Source organism: Portunus trituberculatus, chromosome 44 (genome assembly GCF_017591435.1).
Source record: "Portunus trituberculatus isolate SZX2019 chromosome 44, ASM1759143v1, whole genome shotgun sequence".
NCBI classification, from domain to species: Eukaryota; Metazoa; Arthropoda; class Malacostraca; order Decapoda; family Portunidae; genus Portunus; species Portunus trituberculatus.
Genome location: NC_059298.1, coordinates 5,100,554 through 5,115,553, shown reverse-complemented (window position 1 = coordinate 5,115,553; position 15,000 = coordinate 5,100,554). Strand labels below are relative to the sequence as shown.

At 39.9% G+C, this 15,000-nt stretch overlaps 1 protein-coding gene across 1 annotated transcript in view; it reads right to left on the bottom strand.

Moving 5' to 3' along the window:
- Positions 1-2,976: 2,976 nt before the first annotated feature.
- LOC123518710 overlaps positions 2,977-15,000 on the bottom strand; it is a 47,462-nt gene continuing 35,438 nt past the window's right edge. Inside the window, 5 exon segments of the mRNA XM_045279711.1 lie at positions 2,977-6,237; positions 6,240-6,264; positions 6,390-6,426; positions 7,377-7,534; positions 13,950-14,799. Coding sequence (XP_045135646.1) covers positions 4,694-6,237; positions 6,240-6,264; positions 6,390-6,426; positions 7,377-7,534; positions 13,950-14,799 — 2,614 coding nt within the window. The 3' untranslated portion in view covers positions 2,977-4,693.

Sequence of the window (15,000 nt, the reverse complement as noted above, 5' to 3'; positions counted from 1 at the left end):
ATAAAAAAAATAAACACAAATTAAAAGAAACCTATAAAAAGAGTAGAAATAAATAAACATAAATTAAAAACTTGTAGAAAAAGTAGAAAAAAATTAACATGAATACAGTTGATTATACAGTTAAAATGAATATACAGATGTAAATTTATTGGGTGATCAGAAAATAAAAAATAAACATTAGAATTGAAGTCGAAAACCTGAATAAGTATTACAAAGAAATGAACATGATAAATGGATGACTAAATATTAAACAAACACTGGTGGGGATCAAAAGTGAGACCGCAAAATTAATGAGGAGAGGCAGAAGGAAAACTAGTGGCAAGTAGACAGACATACAAAGATAGACAAAATAGAAATGTAGGTAAATACACTTAAGAGCATACGCATACGAAAAAAAACCAAGTATATAAAAATAAAAGAGAGAGAGATTCTTAGTACCGTATTCCTCAAGTCCTAGTTTTTCTCTCGAATCGTGGACCAAATTGAGAAGAATATGTTTTTCTTATGCACGTCACCATCACCACCACCACCACCACCGTGATATCACCATCATCATCATCATCGTTGCCAACCCACGCACCTATATCATCATAACCTTCATCCTCTTCCTTCTCTTCACCACCACCACCACCACCACCACCACCACCACCATGCCGTTGTTATTAATGTTTTGTGTGTGCATATTACATTTTACAATTAACTCCACGCTCTTTGCACACGGTCGCACAAATCGTCGTTGTTGTATACAGTATATATTTTCTTCCTTGGAATTAGACACGTATATCTGAATTTGGGTAAAGGAGAATTTATTAACAGAGTAATTATTTGCCCTTACGGTTTTCTTTTTTATCTCTCTCTCTCTCTCTCTCTCTCTCTCTCTCTCTCTCTCTCTCTCTCTCTCTCTCTCTCTCTCTCTCTCTCTTTTATTGTCGTGTTATAGTGTTCTTTTTTTCTCTTATACTTTATTTATGATGATTCAGTTGTATTTATGTACTTTATATATTAACAACCTGTAAGTTTTTTTTTTATTTATTTATTCCTATTATGATTCACTTGTATTTGTTTGTTTTATTCATCAAGAACCCATGTTATTTTTTTCGTTTTCATTTTTCTTTGTGGTTCACTTATGGCTTTGTTTGTTTTTATTTATTAACAACCTTTAAGTGTTTTTTATTTGTTTTTTTTTTATTTCCATGAATCATATTTTGTCTGTTTATTATTTTTTTTTCATTTATTTATCAACAACCCATCAAGATCATTTCTCGGCAACACGGATATTTTTATGGTTCCTGATGTGAAAATATTTGTTTTCTCTTGCTCGTATGTAAGAGATTAAGTGCAATTCTTTTTTAGGGATGATTTTTTACTCAGGGCTCAACAATTTCTATTTCATTTTTTGACTGAGCTATCATTGGTTCGCGTTTTCTGCATCCATTACCCTTCTGACTATTTTCTATTAGAATTATATCGTAATTTACTTGCCAAATCCTCAACAGCATATAGATCATATAATGTATTTTGGTTATACATTGTGCGAGAGTAAATTATGCGTTTTTACTTTGTTTTTAATCTTTCTTTTCATTGCTATGTGGGAAGAAATGTTAATGATGGTTACTGATCTTTCACTATAATTACCAGTCAGTCCTAGGTGATTGCGCTACATAAAGTGGAATTCCAGGGTTTACCAGAGAGTGGAACTTAAACATTGTATCTAATTAATTGACTGAAATAACGCAGACTAGGTTGTTTTAAACTATTTTGGAAAGGCACATGAGGATTGGTACCTCGGTACAAACTCAGTCTAACCTACCTTGCTTGGGAACTACACACCAAGATGCAGTCAGGCAGCTTAACCTCAGTCTGTCTTCCTCTGTTAAAGAACAATAAATTATAAGATAATATATCCGTACAGGTGTTGAGAGCGATGGGGTCATAAGATTGTGTATTTGTACGAGTGGTGACCGCGGTGTGATCGTGGGATTGTGTATTAGTACGTGTGGTAGGAGTAATGGGAATGTAAGATAGTTTTTTTATATCCATTGCATAGTGTTTATTCTCGTGCTTAGTTTTTTTTTTTTTTTCGTTACTTTCATTTTATGATTATCGTAAAATAGTTTTATGTATGTGCTGTTGCCAGCAAGAGTAGATAAAATGGTTATCTTACCTTTTCATTTTCAGTATTCGAGTAACCCTAGACGATTTTCTTTATCCTAAATAAAACTACAATCAACAAAAGCTTTGAACTACTTTATAGCTCTTTTTGCTTCCATTCATTTCATTCGAAACTATAGCCATAGCTTACACCACAACATTTCATCAAGATTGAAGAGGAGCCACAGTAGCAGCCAGATGGTTAAAAACAGTGTAACCAAACCACCGAAGGCCACGTTATGAATACACCGTTGCCATGAGCTTCCCCGCTACACTCCCCTCATTTCTCCTCGCAGACCTCGTAGAATGGGAAGGGACGTGAAGGGCTGCCGGCGCTCGGGGACAAGGAGGACAATGAGGAGGAGGAGTAGGTGGCGACAGGCGGGGTTGACGAGGTGTTGTGGGAGACACTAATGCTCTTTGGCACCTCGCTGTTGTTGGCAGGCATCTGTAGTGTTATGTTAGGGGACACTGATGATGCCTTGAGACCCACATTTGTGAAAGGGAGTAAGGCGAAGAAGATGAAGACTGCCTTGTTAGCATATGGAGATGAGTATGAGGGAGGGTGACAAGGATGACTTACAACCTCTCATGTCTAGTCAGCTCTTAGATGATAAAGTGAACGGAGGATATTTTTTGTTATTTATTTTTCTATCTGGAACGAAGCCAAGGGTTCAGAATAAATGCATGTAAAAGAAAAAAAAAAGAAAAAAAAAGAGAAAAAGAATACCCTTTAATTTCAGAGTTTAGAGGAAGACTCAAATAATACTTACTAGACCAGCACCAGTATGAACATGTAAGGCCTCAGGGAAAAGAAAAAGATTGTGTAGTACAGCATTTTATTATCGAACGTCGAGGAACACGTTACCGCCAGCCAGAGAAGAGGGAAAGAGACCGCCGTGCTGATGTGAGCAGTGATTAATCTGCCGTTCTCACTACCACGCATTTTTCTTCTATTATTATTTTATTTATCTATTTGTTTATTTTTATTTGTTATTACTATTATTTATTTATCAATGATTAATTTTGCTATTATCATTATTTTTGTTTATTTATTTACTTGTTTTTATTTATTTATTTTTCGAATTTTCACTCACTTTAGTCCTTTGATCTACCAACACAACTAAAACGGAACTTAATAACCGACGCTATTGGCATATCACATGACTTAAGGCTGCGGAAAATTATTAAACAGTAAACTTTGATCGGTGTAAGTGAGCAGAGCATAACACTCTTCTACTGACCAAAAATGTAACCATCTCTTGAATTGATTATCCCCTTCAATACTGGGACACATTTATGCCTTGAGATTTGTGTACGATTAGACCATTTTATTGACATTTGCAAGGGCCGATGAATGTCAGAAGATTAATAGCTACAGTCTTCACTACTTTAATCCTTCACATGAGTTTCTGAAGCTGTATAAAATCGCCAGATAATAAGCAGAGTGAATATGGGAACGCATCACGGTACTGAAAGGGATAAATTAATAAATGAATAGATAAATAAAATGACAGACAAAGTGGACGAGGAAGATGAGCTGGTACAAAGTGTAGATAATTCGAAGTGTGATAAGCCCTTATGTGGCCAATGAGGATCTCGGATGATGGAGGCACCTTGTATCCTCCACCTGTACCATGGCACCTTTCTCTCTACTTCAATACATCCTGATCACTTCTTGCCCAATTTATCATCAGCTTCATTTCTGGAATCGCACGGAAGGAGGAAGAGACAACATTTATGTTCAGTAGAATTCGATAAAGTTTTCCGAAGCAAGTGTGAGTTAGTCCTGCTTCCTTTTCAAATGTTTGTTCCCGCTGCTTCTATTCTCTCCTCTCTTCTCCACCGCTTGCTAATACCGTCTCCATCCTGCTCACCACTAACGAGGAATAATATTTCCGGTTATTAATTCAAGAGCAAAAGAGACGAATATTTTGTAACAAAACACCAAAACAAAACGATAAATTTGGTTATATACTCGAAGGATTACTTCAATATGGTTTATACAACATTGCGTAACTGGCCACTGCTGTTACTTCGTTCACGGCTCGACACGCTGCACTCATGCTCACACTCACGTATATGGAGACACGAGTGATACATCGGCACTCAAAGATCCACGACGAGGCGTGTAAAGAAGTATAGTGTGTCAAGTGACACGGGCGTCCATGCGGGAAGCTTGTCGAGGAACTAAACTAGGAACGTTGCAAAATAAGAGGACTAGAATGCAATTTCGATTCTTGATATCTGTTAGTAATTGTCATGCTTGAAAATGCAAATACACACAATGCTCTCCTCCATCTACTCCATCAAGCAAGAGCTTTCTAAAGAGTGACTCGTCTGCGCACGACTTGAACATCTGAGACAACGCTTCATGCAATCTCACTCCCAATCTCAATACTCATAGAGTTTTGGTAATGATCAGGAAAGACTTAACTATATAATGTTAAGCCAACTAACGTCTGTGGAAAACAACATTACACTAAACAAGTTGAGTGTGTCTCGGGAGTATTCGGTCCTGTCCAAGTTGAGACAGCGCGGGTCACACAAGGATACCAATATTGTCAGAATGAGACTGGGATGCTCGCTTAAGGGTGGAGGTCGCCGCAGGCTGCATATTCTGCTCATCCAGATGCAGAACTGGAAGTGTGCCCGTAGCGTTGGCCTCCTGGATGGAAGAGCCCGCTAGTACGGGCCCCGTCACTAACTCCATGGACTCTCTCGCGGCACGCCGAGCCGAATCACTCAGGGTGGAGGAGGAAGGGGTAGAAGAGAGGGGAAAGTAGGTCAAAGATGGCGAAGGCGAGAGAGGGAGTGTGCGGTCCACGACAAGACGCTCCTCTGGCACTGATGTGAGGGATTCCTGGCGCGGCAGGCGGCCCTCTGGCACTGTTCCCAGCGACTGCTGCCGCTGGATGGGGAATGCTGAGCCCGAGTTCTGCCTCTGGAGGGGAATGTTGGGCGAGGAGTGTTGGCGGCTGATTGCAAACGTGCCAGCTCGCTTGCTTTGTTGAGAAGAGCTTAGTGGACGGTCTTTATGCACAGTGCTTATGGCTCCCTGCCGAGCCTGCGGTCCAGGGGTTGAGCCCGGTTGGTGCAGCGACGAGAGGGACGCAGCTCCGGACACTGGCGGAGATTCCTCCAGGGTGGGGAGGAAGGAGCCAGGTCGTGTGCTAGAGTTGGGTGGTAAAGGCGACTCTGGTGAGGTGTTAGATGTTGAGAGATCGGCGCTGTGACGATCGCGACTCACCGCCAACATTTGGGGACGACTAGAAGCTCCGGTGGCAGCTGTGGATGATTGACCCAAAGTAATGCTGAGAGTTTGCTTGAAGGACGCCTTCTGGGACTGCGCTTCGCAGGCGTCTGACTCTACTGAGGACGCCATTGGATCACTTTTGGCATCATGCTCGTGCGTGGCATCGTCAGCCATTGGAATGTCCTCGAGAGAGAGTGGAGAGATAACATGTGCTCGTTTATCCCTTAGTCGCCGCTCCCGCCTCTCTAAGCTAGTGAATGTCTTCTTGGTTTCGCTCTCGCCGTTCTCCAACTGATGCAAATGACCTAGGCTTGCCTCTGAAAATGGCTTTTGTTTGTGGTGCTGTTGTATTGAGTCCTTTTTATCCATTGCATCAGAATGCTTGTCTTTCTTGTCCTTGGAGGTTTGGACTGACACCTGAGATTTGCTATCTTTTTTGTCCTTTTTGTCGTACTTTTTATTCCGTTCTAAACTGTTGGCTTTGTTTTCTGGTCGGTCGCTTTTGCGTTTCTCCTTTTGTTCAGCAGCGAAGGAGACAGACTTGGTGAGGGAATGTCTGCTGGTGAATCCCGAGATGATGCTTGACGACTTTGAAAAGAGGGACTGGTAACCGGTGGAGCCCTTGCCCCCTTGGGGGCTGGATGAGGACTTAGCTGTTGGAACAGGAGCAGTACTTGAGGCGGGATCTTGAATAGGAACTTGAACGGAGACAGAGTTTGCTTCTTTGAAAAACTGAAGAACAACTTTCATCTCCGCTACTAGCTCCTCGTACTCCCTCTTTGACCTCAGCTGTTCCTGCTTCGCCTGCTCTGCCTCCAATAGCACCTCCTCACCGTGAGCTGCACCTTCTCTGCCTCCTGTGAGGGAGAAAGAACACATCAGATAGGAGCAGTGAGAGTCACAATAGTCTAAACGCAATGATGTCGAGAGAAAAATGAGAATCAATTCTTCACAAGTCACAGAACAGGACAGACTCACTCACCTGGTGGAGGGAAGGGTGTGGCGCCATATTGCCACCGCTACTCAATACAGAAGGTTTTAGTGTTATGTAAAATCCACTCCCATCTCAGTGCATGCGGGGGAGGAGAAGGAAGGACATATTGTACATTATTGTTTTAGGTGTTTCTCAGGTGCCATTCTTGTTAATGGAGGAAGAAAGTGAAGAGGGAGTAGTTGCTGTCCCAAAGTATTACTGGCAGAAATTATCAAAAGAGGAAAAAAAGGGGAGGGAAGAATAAGAAAAGCTATAAAAATTACTTCAGTTGTAGGCACGTTGGGAATTGAAGAACAGGAATCAAAGACAGTACATGATATCAGTTCAAACGTAACAGAAGTAAAAGCTCTTGGCCTAAAAATAAGACTTCACTCAAAAAGTGTCAACTTTTGAAATCAAATCAAGGCGAAGCAAAGTTGTAAGTGGGAAAAGAAAAATAACAATAGAACACCAATGGTAGTGGTAAAAACTGTGTACATAAAACTAATAAATGTAGTGGTAGCAGTAGTAATATTAATGGTAAAACTGGTAATAATAATGATAATAATAATAATAATAATGGTAATAGTAATAATAATGATCATTATAGGAGTAAGAATAAGAACAACATTAGTATTAGTACGTAGTAGTAGTAGTAGTAGTAGTAGTAGTAGTAGTAGTAGTAGTAGTAGTAGTAGTAGTAGTAGCAGCAGTAGCAGCAGCAGTAGCAGCAGCAGCAGCAGCAACAACAACAACAACAACAACAATAACAACAACAGTAGTAGCAGCAGCATTAGTAGAGTGTAATGATAACAGTTGTGATAATAATAATAATGATAATATTATTATTATTATTATTATTATTATTATTATTATTATTATTATTATTATTATTATTATTATTATTATTATCAATAATAACAACAATATCAATAATAATAATAATGATAATAAAAATGGTAATGATAACACTCAAACAATTAGCGGCGCGTTGGTTAAAGCTCAGCATCCACTTTCACTCCACGCCAATCAGAGCCGGAAGCCGCGCCCCTCCTGAGAGAACCAAGGTGACTGACACACTGACTCTCTTGTGCTGCCCGCTCGCCCTCGCAATTGACAGTCAAACGTGATGTAATCCATTGCACCGAAGCCCTCTGTAAATCAAATGGCCTTTTGCATTTTTTCTTATTTCAGCTCATTTCTTATTTATTTGTTTATTCATTCATTTTCACAAACGGGGATGATTTGTGTACATGAACTACACTTTTTTTGTTTTTTTTTATTTGATTATAGTTTCTTTTTATGTATTTACTTGTCGTAATGTAGGACGGTGATTTGTATAGATCAACTGGCGTTTTGTAATATATGTTTTTTTTTTTTTTGTGATTTTATTTTTCATGTATCTAATCATTTGCTTTTTTATTTAGTCTCATGCACGTAGAATGGATTTTGGCTACAGGGAACAATAATTGAAAAGATTTTTTTTTCGTGTTTTCTTGATGTAATTATCTATTTATTACGGGTTGGTGAATAACGTAAAGAACAAACAAAATAGAAAAACAAGATCTGTTTGCCTTCCCCAAAAATATATGATTATAAAAGAAAAGAAAAGAAAAAGGCTAGTAATGATATCATTTCATGGTTGTGTTAAATGTTTAAGATATTTCAATGTGCAAATGTCCTAGATTTTATCACTGAAGAAATAAAAACATGGCTCTGATTATCAATTATGAGCAAGTGTATACAGATCAGCAGGCGAACAGATACACTAGCTCTTTGTCCGACCTAACCTTGTGTAGCTCACGTTTATCGTCACCGCAATAAACGTAACAACTTGACCGTTTCATTGTGATGTTAACAAGTCATGGCACTAAAATCACTGCAAAAAAAAAAATAAATAAAAAAAAAACTTTACAGGCCCCACCTACAAAAGTTTTTTTTTTTTTTTTTCACTTCGTATTTAGTTTACTGTTCAGAGATGCCTATGGAATAAAGATGTCTCAGAGAGGTTTTCAGTTGATTAAGGAACTATGTATTTTTCTTTTTTTAAGCAAGAGGGGATGCTGGCCAAGGGCAACCATAAAACAAAAAGAAAAGGCCTACTTGATTGCCAGTTCCCTTAAAGATAAGAAAAGTTAGCCAAAAGTCTTGGACCAAAAAAAAGTGAAAGGGTTTAGTTAACTCTTTCACTGCTTGACATTCTTTGTCCATGATCCCTTGCATCTTTTCAGACACTTGTTTTTTTTTTTCTACAAATACATGTTGAGTATTGCTATTGCTTAGAAAATACATCATTATTTTTTTATATTCTCACTTTACTCTATATGTCTATGTAAAAGTATACTTTTATACTCTTCTCAATGTTACTCAAAAGACGATCATAATAGTAAAAGGCTCAAAACAAATAAATAAGCTACATAAAAAGACAGGCTTATTATTTTGAGTTACTATGTACTCCGAAGAAAAAAGTGCGTAAGTATTTATTTGACAACTTCTCAGTGTCTCTTTCTTATGGTTTTGCACATGTTTCAAGGAAGCAATCCAAGAATAAAAAATAAGTACAAAAAAAAAACATTTCTCAGTTGTTACTCCTGTAATACCATGGAAAAATTTGTCTGAAATCCTACAAAATCAAAAGATAAACCGGTACAAAAATTATTAGTAGCGTCCTTAGAAAGAAAAAAAAAAATGGATACAGTTCATCATAATTCGTGTAATTTTTATTTAATTGGTGTAATTATTCTTTATTTTTTCTTTAAGATTCGTCTTACTTTTTACTTTTACTCTTCTATCTTCATATTTAAAAATTTTCATTCCTATCTTAAAACAATTCTCTTCCATGGTGTTAAAAAGATAATTGTCGGTTTGACTTTTGACTTACTATACATTTGTGATGACGAGCAGCACGTAACTACTCCCAGCATAACACACGTATATTAACAGAGGAGGGGCGATACATCCTGACCTAGAAGGCATAAAGTGAGGTGGAATCGTATTTTCAAGCACCTCTGTATCCTATCTCGACTTGTGTCAACAGCCCTTTGTGAAAGTTACGTATAAAGGTTCTCAAGGGTATTTATTTGTGTCCAGCAACGGTTTATCGGTTTCTTGCTGAGAATTTTGTAATTTGCATTGTTTTAGTTGTACTTTGATTAGTTATTTTGGAAATCATCATGATTCTCATTGTTTCTTGTTACAATTCATCCGATCCCGATAGAAATTACCATAGTTTTCCAAAACAGTTTCATGGTTCCAGTAATACTTCAGTTAGTTATTGTAAATATTTTTTTTGGTTTTCAATGTTGTTTGATAATTTAACATGCTTTAGCAAACGTTATTAAAGCTCTCATTCGTGTTTCCATGATTCTACAGCCAATTTGAAAGAAATGAAAAACCCATGAAAACCCAACCATTTATCTTCTCTGTGTGGATTCTGAATGTAATCCTTGCGAGGCAATGAAGTGCTTGAACATACGAGCACAGGTTATGTTTATAAGTTTCGTTAAGCTTGACTGGTTGCCTCACGCAATACGGCGCACCACGGCCTGCAGTCTGTCCTTACTTTTTCGGGTGGTAAAATTCCTGCGTCACTCTAGAAGAAAAATGAATAAACAAAAGAAAGTAAATGATAACACCTTGTTAGTATTTTAACCCTTTCACAGCTCTTGTAATATTTTGTTTGGATGTATATAAGTTTAAGCGGAATATATATATATATATATATATATATATATATATATATATATATATATATATATATATATATATATATATATATTTATTTATTTATTTATTTATTTATTTATTTATTTATTTATTTATTTATTTTATTTTATTTTATTTTTTTTATTTTTTATTTTTTTATTTTTTTGCTCAGCTACAGAAGTATAATATTGTGACTGGTAAAAAAAATAATAAGTCTTTTAAGAGTTTACAGGAACTGAGTAAGGATTTACTCGTGATGAAAGGGTTAAATAGCAAAAAATAGACATTTAAAAGAAATTATAAAAGTTAAGCTTGAAAGAATTGTAAGAAAAAATAGAGTACAACATTATATCTCCCTTCAAAAGAAAACAATGTTGAAACTTTTAACTGAGACACAAAAAGAAAATAGACAAAGTAAAAGTAACAATATGAAATTGAAAGAACGAAGAAAAAGGAAAACAAATATTAAGAATTATAACTTTTTTTTTTATCTCATTTAAAGGAAAAATCTGAATTCATTATGTTAAAACTTTTACTGGGACGCGAGCCCTTGCCAGTAGATTATTACAAAACTTATTTCATCTAAAACTTGATTATTATAAGTAGCAGGATTAGTTCATACCAAGCCAGCTCGGACGATGGGAGAAAAGGAGGACAAGTTTGTATTACATGAAACACCGATCAAATGAGAGACTGAAGTAGACAAAACAAGGACCGCGAAAACTTTATAAAACGGAGGACACATTGACGGAGGATAACGGAATGAAAATTGAAAGAATAAATTTAGAATAAAGAGAGAAATAGAGAAGAATAAGTAGGAAATAAATAATAATAATGGAGAGACTGAAGAAGATAAGACAATGACCACAAAAGAGAAAAAAAAATCTCAAAACGAAGGAAATATTCACTAAGTATAACAAAGTGAGTCAAAAAAAAATGAAAGGCTGAAACCTGGAAGAAAGAGACGAGGGGAAGAAAAAGCAGATTAAAATATATGAAAATCTTACACCAAAGCGTGAATATAAAGCGAATAAAGCACTGGGAAACTGATAAAGACTGAGCATGCTATGAGAAAGAAAAATAACAAAGTGATAAAGAAATAAAGGAACAAACTTGGAATAGATCTAACGGAATGATGTGCAAGATATCATAGAGAAAGCAGATACATAATGAAAGTAAAATAAAAGCAAGAGAGTAGAGGGGGAAAATATATTACAGAAAGCAAAAAAATAAGCACAACAAAAAGATATACAAAGTGGTAACAAGGCCACAAACAGTAATACCCATAAAGCTGAAAATATAAGCCAGGTAAAATATGATATGAAAGAGGAGCCAAAGGAAAATGAAAATAATAAGAAGAGAAAGGAACATTTAGGACGGTCCACGAAAGAGATTATTTTTTTATTATCATTACTCTTATGGGAGTTTATGTGTCGAAAGAAGAAAAGAGAGACGAAGGGAGAGTAACCTTTAACGAGGTACTCATGAGTTATCAAGGGAAAAGAGAGAGAGAGAGAGAGAGAGAAAGGAAGGAAGGAAATTGAAATGGAAAGGACTGAAAAGATGAAGAACAAAACGAAGAAGAGAAAGAAAGATAAAGAAAAGAACACACACACACACACACACACACACACACACACACACACACACACACACACACACACACACACACACACACACACACACACACACACAGAGAGAGAGAGAGAGAGAGAGAGAGCTGGGGAAAGGTGGGGTTCATGAGGGTACAGAAATATGTTTGGAAGAATTCGTTTGATTAAAATGTTTGAAATGTCTGTGTGTGTGTGTGTGTGTGTGTGTGTGTGTGTGTGTGTGTGTGTGTGTGTGTGTGTGTGTGTGTGCGCGCGCGCTCCAGCGCCCCATCTGTGTGTGTGTTTGTGTGCAAGCGTTCATAAACGGATGGATTCTCTTTTCTGCTTCATTAAAACACGTTAAAAAAGAAAAAACAGCGATCGTGATTTTAGGATATGCCAAACCCAGTCGGTTCACACACACACACACACACACACACACACACACACACACACACACACACACACACACACACACACACACACACACACACACACACACACACACACACCAACAAACATTCACTTCTCCCACTCAACCACTAAACGACTCGACATTAAATTCACTCTCCTTCATAAAACGTTGACGCTGAATGCAATTATTTTTCGAGTTCTTGTGTTAATGAGAGATTTATTCCCCCAGGTGCCACCAAAAGTGCAAACGAATGACTCTGAAGTAGGCAACCCATTCACGGGCGAAGAAAAGCATAAAAGCAATGCTTTGTGTTGCGTCAGTCATAAGACTTAGGCGGGCTTTGCTTCATTCAGTCTTAGCGAAAGAGGAATTGCAGATCAGCGAACAATTTTGCATGGAAACTAAAACCTCTGAACCTTATTAACAATCCAATTCCGCCAGCAATCAATATGACTTCGTGGTTGAGACTGGTGTCGCGGGGTGAGGGCATGGCGCTAGCTAGCCGCCTCACTCCTCTGCTCTGCTCTCACTGCTTCTGCTGCTGCTGCTGCTGCTGCTGCTGTTGCTGTTGCTACTGCTGCTGCTGCTGCTGCTGGGTCATTCTAGGCTATACATGAGACTGAGCCGATTTTGGTTTATATCCTTTAATATTTACGAGGAAAGGAAAAATTTTGATCAGACAAACACAAACCAAGTTCAACACATACACGAGAGATTCTAAGAACAACGCCAACAACGTTTGTTAAAGTTATATAAAGTAGTACAACTCTATCATAACAACGTCTGACTTTCTATATCATCGCTAACACACAACTGGACCAGATAGCGTTACAAAACGGTCATATACTGTTGGATTCCTGCACTGGATAACAAACACAATACTAAGGAGGGTTCCCGCTTTCTCCACACGAGCCCGGCCACACCACGTCTGCTAAACCACTTTTGGGCCAGCGATACCCAGCTGGCTCCCTTGCTTCGCGGCAGGACGACAGGACAAACAGCGGAGAGACCCACATGTCGCCACTAAATCGCACGATGGCACTGCGCTCGACTGCTGGTAAATCTAGTCAGAAAATAGCACGTGGAAGTCAGATGAGGAGCGGCGGGTCCTGCGGAGCTTCTCTCATCGAACCTCATTATCCGAACCTTGCATTGTAAGGCTTCAGGAGTGAGCTAGAGTCGGAGAGGCCTGGGGCTCCTCGGAGACCGTCGCTGACTGGTTGATTCATCATGTACTTTTATTTATTGCGGGATAAGTAATTAAGTAATACAACACTGAGGGGAAAGTCATATCAAGGGAATGATTAGGTCAGAAGTGAAAGGGAGGGAAGGATTTCTTTCATCTTAGAATTTCTGGACCAAACTCCAGGAGAGCTGAGTGCCAACGCTGGAGTGCGTGGCAGAAGACTCGCTGGAAAGTGTGGCTTCACAACGTGAAGTGCGCTTTCGCTCACTACAGGAAGGTAGACAGACAGACATACACACGGGAGAAGGAGTGCTAAAGACGAATATATAGAGACAAGAAAACAATGCTATGAGACCCTTTCTTTGCCGCCACTGATATTCCCAGCTCTCATACTCCTGCAGCCATTATTTGAACGAGTCATCTCTTAGGTGGCACCGCGGCCGCCGCCTATTGTGGAGGGCGTGAGGTTTTGGTGCATCTCAGAAACACAGAAGGCCTCGTCCCCCTGATAATTGTTTCGAGTCATTGAGTGGAATGTTACTTCGTTAGCAGTGTTAGTAAGAAAGAAGAAGACGAGCGTGCTGCGGTACCGCAAGTGTTAGTGTTCCTGCTCGCCGGTCATCGGCGGCGAGGCTCCTGCTACACTCAGGGCGCCGGCGGTTGCACTTTACCTGCGTGGCGTAAGCAATTTTCTGCTGAGCTGTGATGGCCTCCTCCGTCAGGTTAGAGAGGGTGGTGGTGATGGTGTGGGCGTCGGCCTGCAGTGCTGCCACAGCCTCGCGCAGCGTCGCCACCTCCCGCCTGGTGGAGGTCACGTCGCCTGTCACAGCAAACACCGCACGGTCGATCTCTACCACGTGCCGCTGCAAGTGCCTCACCGCAGTGGTGAAGCGACCCAAGTCTTGAGGCTTCTTGCGAGACTGTTGGCCCTGCTGCATTTTGTGATGATGGTGGTGGTGGTGGTGGAGACAGTGGTCTGGGCCGGCAGCTGGTTGCTGATGGTCGGCAGCGCGGCAGGTGCTGCTGCCTTCGCTACCTGCGTCGCTGATTGAGTCCAGAGCGGCGCTGGAGTGCTGGACGCTCTGGTTCATCAGCATGTTGTCCAGGTCGTCCATGACAGGAGAGGCGCGTCCGTTTTGGCCCCAAGCCTCCCCATGTGATCCGCGCCACCCACCCAGAGAGTCCCTGGAGCCTCCGAGGTTTGCCTGGGAGCCTCGAGCGTCATCCAGGGAGCAGCGCTGCATCTTGCGTCCTCTGGGCGCTACGCGGCCCTGAGATGCGGACCTCATCAATTCCAGTCCATAGGAAGCCGACCTGGGAGGCGGTGGTGGCGGTGGCATCCCCGAGGCAGATGCAGGAAAAGAGTCTGACTGGTCGTCGTCTATGTCTTCCTCGTCGGTGGAATAGTTGTATGCCTTGTAGGGGAGTGCTGAGGATGGCACCGCGCTACCCACCTGTTTGCCTCCCCATGGGTTGCCTCCCTCCAGCACGTCCAGAGAACGGTTCAGCCACGGCGCCTCTCTGAAAGGAACACCACAGTTAGGACTCAAGCTTGACGTATCGGCAGTCACCCAAAGGCTGCTTGCTTGGCAAATTATGCTTGTGGTCTAAAGTAACCTGTCACTCTTACTTCCACTGTATTACGTTTCCCTTCGTTTTCAAGTAGCCATATCAGCTGACACTCTCCTTGTGAAATGTTAATGTTGCCAGATTTTTGGCAGA